At 33.8% G+C, this 17,161-nt stretch overlaps 1 protein-coding gene across 1 annotated transcript in view; it reads left to right on the forward strand.

Annotated features, from left to right (window-relative positions):
* Window positions 1-17,161, forward strand: part of LOC130623665 (pescadillo homolog) — a 103,565-nt gene that overhangs the window by 86,151 nt on the left and 253 nt on the right. The window contains exons 2-16 of the mRNA XM_057439172.1: window positions 4,905-4,974; window positions 5,414-5,493; window positions 5,788-6,051; window positions 6,132-6,225; window positions 6,583-6,616; window positions 7,003-7,046; window positions 8,885-8,974; window positions 9,430-9,546; window positions 11,744-11,818; window positions 12,410-12,452; window positions 13,482-13,528; window positions 14,881-15,014; window positions 15,561-15,686; window positions 16,058-16,287; window positions 16,814-16,950. Of these exons, the coding sequence (XP_057295155.1) occupies window positions 4,954-4,974; window positions 5,414-5,493; window positions 5,788-6,051; window positions 6,132-6,225; window positions 6,583-6,616; window positions 7,003-7,046; window positions 8,885-8,974; window positions 9,430-9,546; window positions 11,744-11,818; window positions 12,410-12,452; window positions 13,482-13,528; window positions 14,881-15,014; window positions 15,561-15,686; window positions 16,058-16,287; window positions 16,814-16,950 (1,536 nt within the window). The 5' untranslated portion in view covers window positions 4,905-4,953. The remainder of the gene's footprint in view (window positions 1-4,904; window positions 4,975-5,413; window positions 5,494-5,787; window positions 6,052-6,131; window positions 6,226-6,582; window positions 6,617-7,002; window positions 7,047-8,884; window positions 8,975-9,429; window positions 9,547-11,743; window positions 11,819-12,409; window positions 12,453-13,481; window positions 13,529-14,880; window positions 15,015-15,560; window positions 15,687-16,057; window positions 16,288-16,813; window positions 16,951-17,161) is intronic.

Consider the following 17,161-nt stretch of genomic DNA (forward strand, 5'->3'; position numbering starts at 1 on the left):
AATCCTCATTTCGGTGCATCTTCTGCTTGAGTCTGCATAGGTCTATGCTCAAAATTAGCATTAAACACTCTGGCTTGACTAGTGACACATCTGTAAATCATAACCCCCTCACTGACTTACAGATGGGTTGCTAGTCATCCCAGAGTATTCAATGCTCATTTTGAGCTTGCAGACTCAAGCAGACGATGACACGTCATGATACTGTATAAACCAATCACAGTGCAGTATTTAGATTAAGCAACCATTATGATGAAGTGGTGTAGGCATGTCATATCTATTCTCTAATAATACAGAGACTGTGTCCTGTCTGTAACAGGCAAAATGGATGTGTTCATTTTCCTTTCATGTAGCTGAAAAAGGTATGTTTCAAATGTTAAAATTCCTGACGTTACGGTGCAACGTCAATATTACTTTCATGTTAATATCTTAATTTAAACTAATAAGGGGCCTTCGAAAAAAATTTTCGGGCCCCGTTAGCGGGATATCGCCGCTAAGATTCGGACCCCTCCCCCCTCTTTTAGCGGATTTCCGTCCGTGAAATATACACATTCAGATAAATCATGGAAGGCTCAGGGGCGTGTTTTGTAGATAAAAGTTAATTTTCAGGCCACAAACAAATTTTTAAAATTTCTCAATCCTTAGCAGATTTTTTTTTCAAACTTTAGACCCCCTCCCCCCTAGCGGCAATATCCCGCTAATGGAGCCCAAAAAAAAATTTCGAAGGCCCTGAAAGCCATTACAGTGTACTTAAAACTTTGAGGCCAAATAACTTGAAAACAAGCTGGTGACGTCAATCTTTTTTCACAGCATGGATAACTAAGGACCACTTGGGAACAATTTGGGTAAGTTTTTCAAACTTGAGTCCTCAAATCTGTTTTGGAATGGACGGGTTGATGACATCATCAAAAAACCTTTAAACCCCAAATTCTCTGTTTGTCAAAGGTATAGTCAGATTGCCGAATCATTACGCATCTGTAATCATTACGCATCTCATTTAAGTGTATTTTTCGCCGAAAAGAACATACAAACAGCAACAAAAAGAAGGCATTTATAAACTTAAGACATACCTTAAACTCTTTTAATAACTTAAATAGTTCATATTTCAATAAAACTTTAAAAAAAACAAGTTTTATAATGTGGTAGTCAAAGCAGCCAATATCAACTTTATCGCGACATCTTGAAACTTTGTTCTACCATCTTTGCGCATGGGTAGAAATCTCATGCGGTCGCCGCTTATTGACCCTGGGTCCACAAACCTCTTGCCAATCATTATTTTAGGTATATTTTCTGTCAAGTATTCGTAAAAACATCAAATGACCAAATCTGATTTTGTTAATCAGTTGTGCAAAATATGGAACAATGGAATGCACAAAGAAAATGTAATCAGTGGCTTCGAATCAACAGGTAAACTTTAATAATATTGTTGATTATGCTCTAAGTAATTTTGATTCGGATAAGCTTGCGGAAGAGTGAGTATAAATACCAACGTTATAAATTTTTTCTTTAAGCATGTTTTCAATAATTATATACTTTAATTTTAAAAATTTACATAAAGGAACGTTGATCAAGCAATTTGTGGAACAAATGAAGCTCTTGACGCTGTCCCGACTCCCGCTATACCAACAACTGATGTGGAAGCTGATATTGTTATATCTTCCACCACACCAAACTTAAATCAGTTTAACTTCCCTCCTGCACAGTTGTTTTCCACTCCTGTGTCTAGTGCACCAGTAGCTAACAGTACAAAGAAAAGTACCCTGTCGTCGAGTGCCGAAAATTCCGATTCAAGCTTTTTGACAAAATACCTCGGAGATTATCTGTACGAGGCTCCGTCTGGTTTTCGCTGGATACCGAATGGGTGGAAGTTAGAACCCATTGGAAACGTTTCAACTTCGAGGACGAAGAGTTGTGGCAGCCCAAAAAACAAAAGTTTCGAGGAGCTGTATCTGGACAAAATAAAGGGGCCTGTTAACAAGCCTAAGGTAAAAAGGATGAAACTTGATCTACGTGGGAAGGTCATTACTCAAGTAGACCTACTTGAAGAGCTCCAGAGGAAGAAAAAGGAAAAAGAAGAGAGAGAGAGGCGAAAAATTGAAAGAGCCAACCTAAGGGCGAACAAAAATGCAAACATGACAAAGAAGCCTATCAAACCACCCATCAAAAAAAAGAAGAAACAAGCAGCGAGGAAGAAAGCAGTGAGGATGAGGACGAGGAAAAGGTTGAAGATGAGTCTTCAGAGTTGGAAGAAGATGTAATGTTTGAAAATATGGCTTTATCTTCGGAGGGATGTTGGGATGCACTCAAAACACCAGTGCCAGAAAATGATCTATTGGGGAAGTGGTTTGCTTGTATCTTTACATCAAAAAACAGGCCAAATCTTTTCATTGGAAGGTTGTTAAAGAGATTTCTATCCAATGATACCAATGGATACCCGTGTGCTGTTGAAATCGAGTGTTTGCAACAGAAATTTCGGGTCACAGATTGCATCTTTCGGGAATACGATATTCCTGGAAGCGAAGTTTTGGTGTTTCCGATTCAGGATGTAATCTGTGGCCCATTAGCTGCTACTTTTCTTGGCGCTAAAAAATGGAATTTTCCACAATACGCCAAAATTCGGAAAATATTCGAGCAGGCAAAGAAAGAAGATCGAGAAGCATGTCATAGGGCCTACCTATGTAACAAGTTTTATTTAGAAAAATAAACTAAAAGTTAATAATTCTATTCTACATTTCCCCAAACTTCATTACAACACAAGCCCATTTGTCTTCACGAGTATTGATTTGTTCAACAATTTGTCATGGCCAAAGACCACGTTTTAGACATGCGTTTCTTGAACTTACCGGATAACTTCCGGATCTACCGGTATGGACTTTAGTAGGCTAACATCGGTGGTCGTTTTAGAACTCCTTTTACGCCCGTATTCCTTCACAATGGAAGAAAGAGGATGTTGCTGTAGACGCGTAATAATTACAGCTGAAGTGCTTAAAAAGAGTTTATTTTTGTTACGCAAGGCACTCTTTTTATTACGCAAGTGCGGAATAAATGTAAAAAATGCGTAATGATTGACATTTCTACACTATTATTATTACGCAGTCGAAATATTGAAAAAAAACTCGCCAGACTTATTTCAGAAGATTGTTTATTATTGAAAAACGTGGAATTAATAATGGTGCCGCTTTTGCGATAGTAAACAAACGGAAATGGCAAGCAGAAGCCGCGAAAAAGCCAATTTTGTGATAAGTGCGTAACGATTACCTTATCTGACTATACATCTTCCTATATATTTTCTTGATCAGCATTCCAAGATCTATAGGATAAAGGCAACCTGTCTATTACTTCCTCCTGGAAGTAATAGACAGGGTACATCCCTTGATATTATTGAGCTAGCCTTGTAAAATATGCATATTTATCTGTTGTACAACAAAGGAGAGCGGGAAGACGAGCATTTGGTTGCCGAGAATAATCTGTTATAATAATCGTATCTGCAGTCTTTCAATTTTCCAATTTTAAATTTTTTTTGCTGATAAGTCCAAATGGCACTCAATTTCCTCAGTTTCTTGTTTTCATTTTCAAATTTGGTAATGTTAGCCTACTCTGAAATTTTTTGCAGCAAGTCAGTGATTGTTTATGTCAGGCCTTAGGAATATTTTCAAATGCGTAAATCAATTTCTAAGGCATCAGGTTTTTACGGATCAATTGAAAAATGTAAAGTAACCTGATTGGAGTAGTGTTTGGAGTAGTAATTTTATTGTACAGACCAGATAATTATGTGCTCTTCTTTGCCATTGACCAGTAGATGAAAACTGTGGCATAACCTTCAAATGGTTTCTATGAATTGTAAATGGTCGCTTATTCGTCAGGGAATGTAGTGTAAACCCGCCTAAATGCTCAACTTCACACATTAGCTCAGTTCTGCAAAGGCATATGGTCTGCAAATTATTTTGTAAAACAGCCCAATGGACGCTAAATTCTGTATGTGACGCGAGCTAAGAGCTGGATATGTAATGTATATTTACAAAATATGTGTTTTAAATATCAGAATTAGCTACCCCAACCACTATCCCAATTGGGGTGGTGCCTATTTTGAAACACCATGTTTTCAATTAAGCTGGTTTTTATTTGTCGTTGAGGTCAAAATCATGAAAATCTTCCATTTAAAAATCTTCCTTGTTTCCTGTGTTTTAAAAATTTGTAAAGCCCCTGGGCTTCTTGTTTTCTTTTGTTTTTCGCATGTAACTTACAAAATGGGGAGTTTGAGTCATTGCTGTAAAAACATTTTTTAAATGCTAGCCCCATACTTCCCCTTAATATATGGGTTGTTGATATTTTGTGTTTTATCAAACTTGCCAAAGGAAAATTGAGGGTTTTCAGGCAAGTTTGGTATATTTTATCTTGAACCCAACAGGAACTCAAAAAAGGAAGTCAAAAAAGCACAAGGGTGCCAACCATGCTTTTACCAGTTACAGGAGTGTTTATAATGGCAGAATGTTATGCCTGGTATCCCAAAAATCCTGGACCTATAATTTTGACGAAAACATAATGACAGACAAACCGCAGATTGTGCCAGAAACAAGCCCCCCAAAATGCTGTATTGATACAATTTACTTGATAAATATAACAGCTTTACAACTATATTTACTTTGAGGGCTATTTATTTTTGTGAATAAAAATCAAAAATTAAGAATTAACTCCGGATAGGTTTGTGAGTTATCAAAAATTGTAAACTTTATTCAGTGAATTGCTTAAGCATGCCCTGATATGAGTTAGTATCCTCGTTTTACTCATTGTTTTTTCCAACATTTTTGCTTAAAAATTTATGTTTTCCTCAAAGTGCACACAATATGTCTAAGTTATGAGGAATCTCAGCCTTTATGTTTATAAAATTATGCTTTACTTGTTTTTACAGGAGGGAATATTATAATCACTTTTTATACTGTCACATAATCAAAAAAAATGGGGAAGATGAAGAAAAAGGTGAGTGACATTTTTTGTATTTTATGCATATGCAGGGGCTGATCCAGAAATTTATTTTGGACGTCGATAGCGCCGCAGGTAAAAAACTTTTAGGGCAACAAAAATACATGCTTTAGCATATCATTTTTTTTTAGTATAGAACATAGTTTCTTCATGAAAAAATATCTTCTTTGTGATTGAAGATATAAAAAAATATAATATGAGATATAAAATATCCAGAAAATAAGAAATAATGCAATTTTGGAGCATTTTAAATTGTGTTTCTAATTTGGGCCCTCAAATTAGATGTCCCCAAAGCCGATGTCCAAATTGACTTGGATCAGCCCTTAATATAATTTATTCTTTGAAACAAAATCAACAGTTTTTATTGCACAATTGAAGTTTCCGAATTTTTGTTTAGTGATTGCCATGTGTAAAATATTCTTGTGTGTATTTATAGGGTGAAAGTGGTGCTGCCACCAACTTTATCAGCAGAAATCAAGCTTTGAAAAAGTTGCAGCTCAGCTTGCCCGATTTTAGGTGAGTATAATCATGTCTAGTGTGAGAACTTTTAGCTACTATGTTTCTGCGCTGAGTTATTCGTTCCTCCCTATCAAACCTCAGTACTTTAATTTCCTGATGTGCGACTGGTGTCTGCAAAGGGGTTGGTAAGAATCCACTGACTTGATCTGGTATATACACGCATAATTGCTCTCCATTGTTGGAATACCTGAAGGAATTAATTTAGCCTTTTGAGTTCTAGGTAGACAGACAAGGGCAGCAGGTCAACAGAAACTGCTTATATATAACTGCATATATAAATTATATTTTTAGACGACTTTGCATATTGAAAGGCATATATCCTAGGGAACCAAAAAATCGTAAAAAGGTGAACAAAGGTAGCACAGCATACAAAACTTATTATTATGTCAAAGACATTCAATTTCTTGCCCATGAACCTGTAATGCAAAAGTTCCGAGAGTTTAAAATCTTTATGCGTAAATTAAAACGCGCTATTGGCAGAGAGGAATTTAGTGATGCAGATCGACTGGAACAAAATAAGCCTGTGTATACATTGGATCATATTGTGAAGGAAAGGTAAACCATACTTTGCAACTTGTGTATATTCCGTTGATGGTCACTCTCAAAGGAAAATTAAATTTGAGTTATTCACTTAGGTATCCCACTTTTGTTGATGCACTGAGAGATTTAGATGATGCTTTGTCTATGGTTTTTTTATTTGCGACGCTTCCACAAACAGATAAAATAAAGGTTTGTTTTCTAAATTTTAACTTAGACTTTTGTACTTATTTCCACTTATTTATATATAAAATTTACTAAAAAATATAATTATGCCAAAAAACCTCTCAACACTAGAAATTTCAATATCAATTAAATCAAAAACTTGCCCTAACACCCATTAGAAAAGTAATGTGACATTTGAAACCAATATATCTTTTGCAAGTGTTAATTCTGTAAGTAAGAAGATGCCATAGGTAGAAGTAAAAATGAGACAAACAAACAAGGTCTGTACTTCGACTTTTGTGGATTAAGCTAAGCTTAAAAAAATCTCTTTGAATTTGAATTACAATAACAATGCTGTTTATTTTTATCTTTTGTTACATTTAGATGGATGTTGTACAAAAATGCAAAAGACTAAGTGGTATGAGATTGTGTTGTAATTATAAAAAAATGTTAAAATTATATATAAAATATAACAAAAAAAATTAGGTTTATTATGGGAAAAAATTGACACTATCGAATTAGGCACTATGAATAACTAAGAAGCCTTTGTATACTACACTAAATACTCATGTGCCAACATATTTAAGTGATCAACAACAAATAGTGTGATTGTCAAATTTCTTAATGCCTCCAAAAAGGAAGAAATACACACATAGTAAATTAAATTGGCAAAGAGATTTTCTTTTATGAGGTAATAGAACGTACCTCTAGAGGAAAAAAAAATCAATAAAAAAAACAAAGAGGTCCAGGTTTAAAAAAGGTTTAAAAAAAATCATTAATCACTATTTATTTCCTATATTTTAGTTGAGTTTCAACATTACATCATTGCTTCAAACTCATTAAAGAAGGTAAGGTTTTAAAATGTTGCACAAATTTGGTGTGATTCGATTTTAGGAGAATTTTAGTAAAAAGAATGTAATTTTTTTTCTCTCTTAAGCATGTACTCTTTAAGCCCTGCTTACAAGAGCTAAATGTTGGTGTCATATTTTTGCAACCTTTTAATTTTTGTGCAGTTGAGAATGGTAATTTTTAATTTGGTTTATATATTATTGGACAATAAAAAGTACAAAATTCTAATACTAAAAAGTTAATACAAATGGAAAGCAGTATTTATTTTTTAGGATTTTCGATAATTGTAGATTTCTTCCATTCATTTATGATTCAACAGGGTTTGATCTAAATATAATCAAAGAATTATACAATTGAGTTTTCAATTAAGACACATGCATCTACTTCAATTTTGTGTGACTTTTTGCTATTTTTCTATTTGCTCAACAATCTTGTTGGGGTACCAAAATTGTGCTTGTTACTGCAGAAAATCCTTGCATCTCCTGTGCAAAATGCATCAGAGACTTAATTTAATCTGTTTATTAACATTTAAAGGCATCTGACATTAGCAGCCAAGCTGTTTAATTATGCATTTCTTTATTTTTCCCAATGACTGGATAAATGCTTGATCTAGAATTCAAAAATTCAACTAAGAGTTTGAATTTGAATCTTGTTCTAATTCGAATGACGTTTAAATTTGACTGTTTTAATATCACTCAACATGACAGAAAAAGAAAACAACTGCTTAAAATTACTTGTGCTTTCATATTTCTATACATTGAGAAGTGGAAACAGATCTTGAAAGTTGAATGGGACTTAGGAAAGATGCATGTGACCATTTGGTATCTGTTGGAACATGAAGCCCTGAAAAACTAACTGTATTTAAACTAGTTAGACATTTGCCTTGTACAATACGTAGATTTTGGCACTATTTTAAAAATCATAAAGTAAAACTAGAAGCTTCCTGTAGAAACACAAAGAACAGGTCTTCTTCGATGCCATTTGGAGAATTGGAGATCCCAAATTTTGGTGATTATTAAAGTTAGGCCATCCTCAAATGCAATATATGAAAATAATATATGAACTTTTTTGGTAAAACCTGGAATCAGCGAAAAAATACGTCACACAGAAGAGGCTTAAAATATAATAATGTAGAGAGAAATGTGTTCTTCCCAGAAACTGAGATAAGGGTGCTAAAAATTACCAGGAGTGGTACTGATTTTATTATTGTAGAGAATACCGTGCACAAACAGAAGAATATAAGGAACAAATGAAGAGTATGATAAGAGCATTGTTGTGCCTATAGTTTCAATTTTAATTGATTAGTCAACCTTGTTCCCAGAACTTCTGTTTTTCTTAGCACTAGATTCTGAAGGAGGGAACGAAAATAGACTAGTTCATGTCCCATTAATTTTGTAGGTCTGCGCAAGTATTAAATGCACACATAGGGTAACAGAATTAAGATATACAAATGAGCATAACATGCTACAACACTGACTAAAACAATGTAACATGGTTAAATTAGGCATGGACCGTAGCTCATGGAACGTCATATTTTCATCTCAAGATTTTATTAAAAAACAAAACAAGAGTAAAATCCAACAAGTGCATGGCCGTTTTACGAAGTTGCATTAAATTACATTTTGAGTTTGTCGATCATTAATTTACTGGTGGCCAAGAAACCAAAAAGAAATTTATTCGACTTGAAGTATTGGTTTAGAATTATATTGAGTCCTCAACCTTTTGATTGATTTTTAGCATTGCAGTAGCCATTCGTCACACAGGCACGAAGACATTTTTTTGTAATTGTGTGTATTTTTTGTTTTTGTTGTTAATGTTGTGCTGAATTCTCTTGCAGGTGTTTATTTCGATAAAAGGTATATATTTTCAAGCAGAAATACAAACACAAAATGTGACCTGGGTTGTCCCTCATCAATTTACTCAAGAGGTAATACATTAACTTGTGTGGAAGTAAACATATATTATGGAATTTCTTACTTGAGTTAGATTTATAAAAATGTGCTATTTTAAATAGCACATTAAAATTAAAAGCACATTGAAATAGCACATGTAAATTTTACATGTGTTTTGATGTTAATTCATGAGAATAGATGGCTTTTATATGTAATCTATCTTCCTTGTGATATAAATGTTTTCTTTTGGCATGTGTAGTATGATAAGCCCCCTCATAATATCATTTTTGTGATGAGTGAAATAGCAGAACGAACTTGAATAAAAAACTTTGGCTTTTAATGGCGTACAAGTGGTATCATTTTATATTATTTTGGATTAAATAGTTAAATAATGTTAAAGAGGATTTTTGAAGAGAAACAAGGAATCGAAATCGATATCGTTGATAAAGTTAGAAATAAAATAATTTTCTGTATCCTTATTCTTTCCTAGCTCCCAGATGATGTTGATTTTCGAATTATGTTGACGTTCATAGAATTTTATTCCACCATGCTTGGTTTCATCAATTTTCAACTTTATCATAATCTTAATCTGCATTATCCACCAGAGGTTGGTAAATTTTTGGTGATTATTATTATTACTCTTTTCTGTTGATAAATCAAAAAAAAAGTTTCACTGGAATTAAATTTTCGAAATAAGATGGCAATTTAAAATTTTTGACACTAAAGTCTTGGTGAATAAGTATGTAGTATGTGCAGTTGGTAAAAACGTATTTGAATTTCTGATAAACTTTTAATAAGTCAGGTAAAGAAATGTATGCCAGTACTTTTATTGTACTAGTTAAAGGCCTGTTAAAAAATTCTACTTTAAAAGCAAAATTGCATAAAATTTATTTTAGCCCATATTGCTAAGTTAAGTAGACTTGAACACAAGGTTGAGTGCTTGTTTTAAATTTAGGTTTCCGGCTTTTGGTACATGTATTTATTTATATATAGCTTACACAGATAAAGCCATTTCAATATAATAATTGAAAATTTTAAAAATATCTTACCTGTAACTAAAAGGCTCAAATAAAAACACAGCCAGTGATAAAAAAACACAGTCTACAACTTTATTTAATATTTTGCAAAATTATTAAAGCTTATCATGAGTGGCATCGTTAGGGTACAGTCTATGTACAGCAATGCTAGAAGTCGTGTCAGGATTAACGATTCACTTAGTGATCAATTTAGTGTAAATGTTGGTGTACATCAGGGTTCTGTACTTAGTCCTTTGTTGTTTGTTCTAGTCTTTGAAGCGCTGTCAATGGAGTGCTGAACAGGTTGTCCATGGGAGTTATTGTATGCAGATGATTTGGTTCTCATAGCAGAGTCGATGGAAGAATTAGTTAAAAAGTTTGAGAAGTGGAAGAAAGGACTAGAAGAGAAAGGGCTAAAGGTAAACACAGCAAAGTCTAAAGTCATGATTAGTAGCATTGCAGCCAAGTGTGACCTTGTAGTTGGAAAGTGGCCTTGTGGAGTTTGCAGAAAAGGGGTTGGTAGTAACTCAATTTTTTGTCAGACTTGCAAGCATTGGGTACATAAGAAGTGCAGTAGTATTATTAGTGGAAGCGTTGCAAAGGTATAGAGAATGAATTATTTCCAGCTTTAATGATGTACAACAGTGGCTCGTTAGAGATAGTTGAGAACTTCTGTTAATTAGGTGATATGTTGGGCAGTGAAGGGGGTGTTGGAAGAAGTGTTACTTGCAGGATAGGTTCTGCTTGGAAAAAGTTCAGAGAGTTATTTCCTTTGTTGACTAGCAGTGTCCTGTCAATTGAGGTAAAAGGTAGGTTGTATGAGGCCTGTGTAAGAAGTGTTATGTTGTACGGTAGTGAGACATGGGAAGTAAAGCAGGGAGATCTTGACTGTTTAGAAAGGAATGATATGAGAATGGTTAGGTGGATGTGTAACGGCAGTCTGAGAGAAAGAAAGAGTTCAGATGAGCTAAGAAGCAGGCTAAGTCTCCGTAGAATTAGAGATGTTATCCAGATAAGAAGATTGAATTGGCTGGGGCACTTGGAAAGAATGGAGGATGATAATTGGGTAAGAAAGTGTAGAGACTTGATAGTTCCTGGGGCAAAGCCCAGAGGCAGGAGGTTATAAGGACAGACTTGATACAGAGGAAGTTGAGTTTAGATCTAACACAGTCTAGATCATATTGGAAGAGGGTCATTAATATACCCCCTCTAACCCATGCTAGCATGGAAAACGGACGTTAAGCCAAGAATGATGAATGATGATGATGATGCATCGGGTTGAGTGGTTAGTACAAGTAAACCATGTGAACGTCTGTGTTGGGTGCTTCGGGGGTAGCTTTGGTTTAAATATAATATGAGGAAACAGCCTGACATCCCCCAGTCCAGCTGGAACAATCGCTCAGCAATTTAATTTTGTGGAATAAGTATTTTGTGAAAGTTCCAAAATTATTCGTCAGTTTAAATAAAATACAGCTGACAACTGCAAAGGTTAGGAATAATCTGGACTGTTGTTTAATTTTGAAGAGAATATGATACTTTTATTCATAACCAAAGTTGCAACCTGAGTAAATATAAGTCTGGTGAAGATAACACAAAAGAAACAATAATATTTCCTAGGATAAAAAGCACTATTACCAAACTGAATAAAAGCCTAAGAGACCACACCCCTTAATTTTGCTAGCCTAGCGGCAAGATCAAAGGACTTATCGCTACTTCGACAACATTTTCACGAATGAGCAGACAGAGTTTGCATATTATTAATGTTCACATTGTTTTTATAAATTTTAGTTGAACATTAATAATAACACATCAACGGATGACCAGGAATCGAAGTACTGCCAGGATGTCGATTTGCATGACGAGGTTTGTTCATACAAGCAATAGTTTCAAATGTTTTTTCAATTCATTGAAATTGTGATATGACAACTGACTGGATTCATTTTTTTATTGTTTTCATTAGATGTTGAATAATGTTAAAGTATAGGAAATATAACTAAAAATTATTTTATGGGGTAAAAGACCCGGATTTTACTTCAAATTCGTACCAGTGTTCAGGTGTAATCCAAAATTTAAAATAGGGAACAATAATTCCAAATGTTTATCAAGGTGGCTTATTATATTATTCCTTCACAGGTTGTATGAAATGGGATATAAGTCGTATATTTTAAAGTGAATATGCATCATACGTTAACTTCTCCAATGAATTAGAAATTCAGTATAAATTCCAATTGGGAAAACCTTAACAGCTCCATTCTCAATGGCCCTATTTTCAATCCTCATGGATGTGTCATGATAAAAATTCACCTGCTTAGGAAATCGCCGTTTAACGGCTACTAATAATTCTGCATTACACTCTGTTATGCTAAAGGATGTCATAATTTGCATTGTATTGCAACTTTAATCGAATAATGAAACCGTGTCTTTAATGTTTAATCATTATTGTCTTTGTTTTAGAAGTTAGCTGCTCTAACGTTAAGTTTGAAAACCACGATGCAAGGTATAAAATATTCGCACTAAATTCTTCTTGTTTTTATTGGACAACTCAAAGCATTAAAATTTTCCTATAAAAATTAAAATGGATAAATAAACTATCCGACTATCTTGGTAACATGTTTGTTTGTTTATTTATTAATTTTTATTGCGTCTTTTCTTTTTTTAAAACTTAATATATGCAAATGAATTTAAAGTTCTTCTTTTTTGTGAAATTATTTTAACTCGTAGGCTAAAAAAATCAACCTTTTCTCTTTGGTTCGTCGGTGAAAATATTAAACACAGGCCGAAAATTTTTTCACTTGATGCTGTTTTTTTTACCGATATCATATTGTGTGGTATGATTACGATGTACAAAATAGTCCGGTTTTGATTTTATTGTCAAATATCTCTCTCTAGAGAAAAAAATTTGTAATGATGTTCATTCTAGCAGAGACATCGGAGTATCCAGAATATTAACAGGACGGTCATTGAAAGCAGTTCTCTGTACATCTGTACATATAAACAGACGATATTATCCTGTATAAATATTTAGAAAAAAAAAATGCTTCGGTAAAACTCTGACCACCATCTTAAAAATGTTCAGTCCACATCATCTTAACTTGTTCTATGGCTGTGATGGTCAGTCCAATAGATCTTTTTAATGCAGGCCTTAAAGTTGTAGTTAAAGTTATAATGGTAAAGCTATATTAGTTGACGAGGCAACAGTCGATGGCACTCCTATTCTACGTAAAACTAAAACTTTTAGTCATTGAGCACCCTGTTCTAGCATTTTTTCCACTAATCTCTGTAGACTTCAATTCTCCCAATTCAATCACATAAAAGCTAGTTCTCATGCCACAAACCATCTTCTTCAATGTCTTATACCGCGGAATTAAAGCAAAGCCTTGTTTTCGCGTTCATAACCATCATAAAAGAATTATTTTCAGCAACCACTTTAAATTTATTATAGGTTTAAGCAATCCATTGACATGAAACGAGTCAGTTCATCTCATTTAAACAAGCCTTTAACAAGTTGTTGTTTTTCTTCTTTTAGATGCAACTGAAAATGTAGATTATGACGAATTCCCTGCAGAAGAAGGGGTAAGGCGTTGTTGGTCTACGTATAGAATGTTAGGTTTTATATCTATATGGATAAATGGTCCCTTACCATAGTGAGTAATATTGCTAACCTAGAAATATAGGATATCTTTTGATTTTCACTGTTGCTTTGTAGTTTGATCATAAAATGCATACATCTCTTTTAATGAATGTCAAATGAGGTGATAAATGATTTTTATGATACCAGGGCAATTTTTGCGGATGTATCAGGGAATATGTTTCTGAGTTTTGTCCAAGAGCCTAAAAACGTTTTTGTTTGAGTTATACACGATTTTTTAAAATTGAATTGGATTTGAAAATTATTTAGCAATCTAAATTCTATACATAGCGTAAGCAACACAAAAAAATCATTTTTTTTTTAAATGGAAAGAGATATGCTTTAGAGACTCCCTCAAGGACTACAAAGCAGCTAAGAAACTCATCGTTTCCAAATGTCTCATATATGAATTCTTCAAACAAGAATAAAAGAAATCCACAAATCAACAATCCCGATTAATGATCATCAGCTATCCCTTCCAAAAAACAAAGTTTACATTTTTTTTTTTGGTTAATTTCGACGATTGTTCGTTTAATTTCACAACAAACACAACCTCTCCACCAACGGCAAATTTCAGAAATTTCAGAATAGAACTATAAGAATGTTTTCATTGTGTTTGAAAAGAAATTATTTTCCTTCGGTTGATCGAACGTTTATATTGTCAGAAGACACGGTTTCTACATACATAACCATGTATTATATATTTCATTCAAATGCCAATGTTTTTGTGCCTTAGATCTAGTTTGGCTATAGATCACTTCAATTCCTATGTTTTTATGAGCCCGGCCACTACGTGGGAAAACAGTAACCTCGGTTGTTTGCAACGTCACAACTTCGATTGCTATTTTCCCGTACCGTCCGGCTAAACGGTTTATAAGCTCCGTCGCAAAATCCACAAAAATATATATGGTTTGTTTTTGGCCTAAAGATTTTTTGCATGGTTTAACATGACCTGGTTTTTGGCTGACAGAGAGAGACGACTACAGTTATTATTATAGAGATTGACTTTTTTTACGTTGCGTAAACTACGAAAATTAGTTGAATTAGTTGAATAAAATTAAGCAAATTCAGATATAGATATAGACGAACATATAAGCTTGAGATCTGACCAAAATGCTAAGTTCCTGAAAAAAAAATTTATCAGCTGTAAAAATGTAAAAAATGTGATTATGATGCCATTTATGGTGTGAAGAAATGTACTTTTAAACTATTCACAACTTCACTTACAACTTACGTATGTATGACTTACGAAACATTAGAAGGGAAATTTTGGTTAAGAAAAATGTTTTATTTTTAGACTAAAGAGTCTGCAGCTCATGAAGAAGCTCTCAAAGAAGAAGAAAACGAAAAATCTTTTCGCCAACTTTTCAGTCATTTGAAAGTTTTCTTGTCTAGGGAGGTACCACGTGATGCTATGGTGTTTATTATCAGGTAGTTTTTTACGAGAATTAAATGTAGCGAAGTAGACCTTACAGGATAGCAGTATTTACAAATGACAAGTAGCAGCTGTAAAATTGCGAAAATTAAAAAAGAAAGAATGCTTAAATGAGGTACAATTTTTAACAAAAATATTAAGATAAAGGCAGCTTTTTCCTCAATCTTCAAGTGTGGACGTCAAACGAGCAATGCTCAGCAAAGTCGCTGCAACTTATTGTTATATAAGACTAGTTGAATTAACAGAAAGAATTGAAAAAAGAAATTAAATATTTACTCAAAATATTTATTCATAATAATGGATGCCTGCATATTTTGGGATTGTGGACCCCTGACCAAGCCCGTACGGGTGTTTATCAACACCCCATCATTTTCGAGTTTTTACTAATAAAATATATTTTCTTCACGTAATTTAAACTTCAACGCATTCAAACACATCAAAAAGAACTGAACTCATTGTTTACTGTATTCTAAACACTACTTTTGTATGTGTGCTACAACAAATTCCTTCAAACTATGATATATGTATATATATAATTGCAGGAGTTTCGGTGGCGAGGTCTCTTGGGACGAGACTGTGGCGCTTGGTTCTACTTTCACCGAGACGGATGAATCGATAACCCATCAAGTTGTTGATCGACCAATGCATAAGGGTATGAACATTAACAGGTAAGCAAATTTTTTAAATATGCAAATCGGCGTGCTTTATTAGCGCAAGGTTTTATAGGGCTTCACACTTTTTTATAAGAATATTCAAGATAAAATTAGGTAAAAAGTTAAGAATATCCTAGCTTTGTTCTCATCTTAAAATTTTGCTGGCATCCTAAAACGTTAAGGATTTGATGATTCGCAAAAATAAATCCACACCTTTTTTTTATGAATCGCTGACTCGCAAAAATAAATACACACAAAACACTCGCAAAAATAAATCCACACAAAATGCTCGCAAACTTAGGCTCGCAAAAATAAATCAACACAAAACGCTCGCAAAATTGGGCTTGCAAAATACACGTAACCAAAAAATCACTGTTTCTTTGTAGGCATTACGTTCAACCGCAATGGCTATTCGACTGTGTTAATTGTCAAAAATTATTACCCGTGGATGAGTACGTTCCTGGTGCATCCCTCCCTCCTCACTTGTCTCCATTTGTGGAAGAACAACAAGGCGATTACGTTCCACCAGAGCGAAGACAGATGTTGGAACAAGAAAAACAGTTATTAATGAACGAGGCGCAGAATGACGAAGAAGACGAGGAAAGCAACGAAACAGGTAAGGGAGAAACAACTTTAGAGAAAGCTGGATTGACGGAAGGTATTGTGATGATTGGTCTTATCGTTGCGTATACTGATCCAATAAATATTTAAAAATTCAAGAGAGACGTTTTTTACAATTTAAAGCTTGCTTGTGTTGTTGGAGAGGAAAACGAACAAATGCTCCACGTAAGAGAAAAGTGTTCTGAATTAATTTTCGCGAGTTTTTCAATTTTGCGAAATTTCTATATCGCGAATGTTATTGAATAACTCGCTATTCGCAAAAAATAATTCTCTTAAAAAATGGATTTTTTTATGAAAACGATTTACATTAAGTTCTTTCCCATTTATTTACTTTGCACTATATATGAAACATTACAAACTTCAACTTCGGCAGACAGCAGGCTGAAATTTATTACGATTTTGACATTCATCTTTTTTTGACTGCGTGAGGGCCTTGATCTGCACGTTAGCCTGCTTGGCCATCGTAACAAGCGGTTACCAGGAGCATTTCAGTAAGTAATAACAATGATTTTTTTATACAGCTAAAGTTGCAAGTAAACGTAAATCTAATGAGGAAATGACAGAGGAAGAAAAGAAACTGGCCATTATGATGTTACCGAAGAAAAAGAAAGCATTATATGATAAAATCATATACTCTAAGAAAAAGAAAGCTTCACAGGTAATTATATTAGTGTTTATAAACTTTTTTCCGAATATTTAATGCATTTATACTTCGCGATTTTTAACCAAACCTAAAAACTCAATTTCTGCAAAATTTAATTGTTGGTCTGTCGTGAAAATTAGTCCCCGTATACGTATTAATCTTGGTTTTCATTTTGTTGCACAGCAGTTGCATATTATTCAACTTTATCAGAAACACATGTTGTACA

The sequence above is a fragment of the Hydractinia symbiolongicarpus genome, chromosome 13 (assembly GCF_029227915.1).
Source record: "Hydractinia symbiolongicarpus strain clone_291-10 chromosome 13, HSymV2.1, whole genome shotgun sequence".
NCBI classification, from domain to species: domain Eukaryota; kingdom Metazoa; phylum Cnidaria; class Hydrozoa; order Anthoathecata; family Hydractiniidae; genus Hydractinia; species Hydractinia symbiolongicarpus.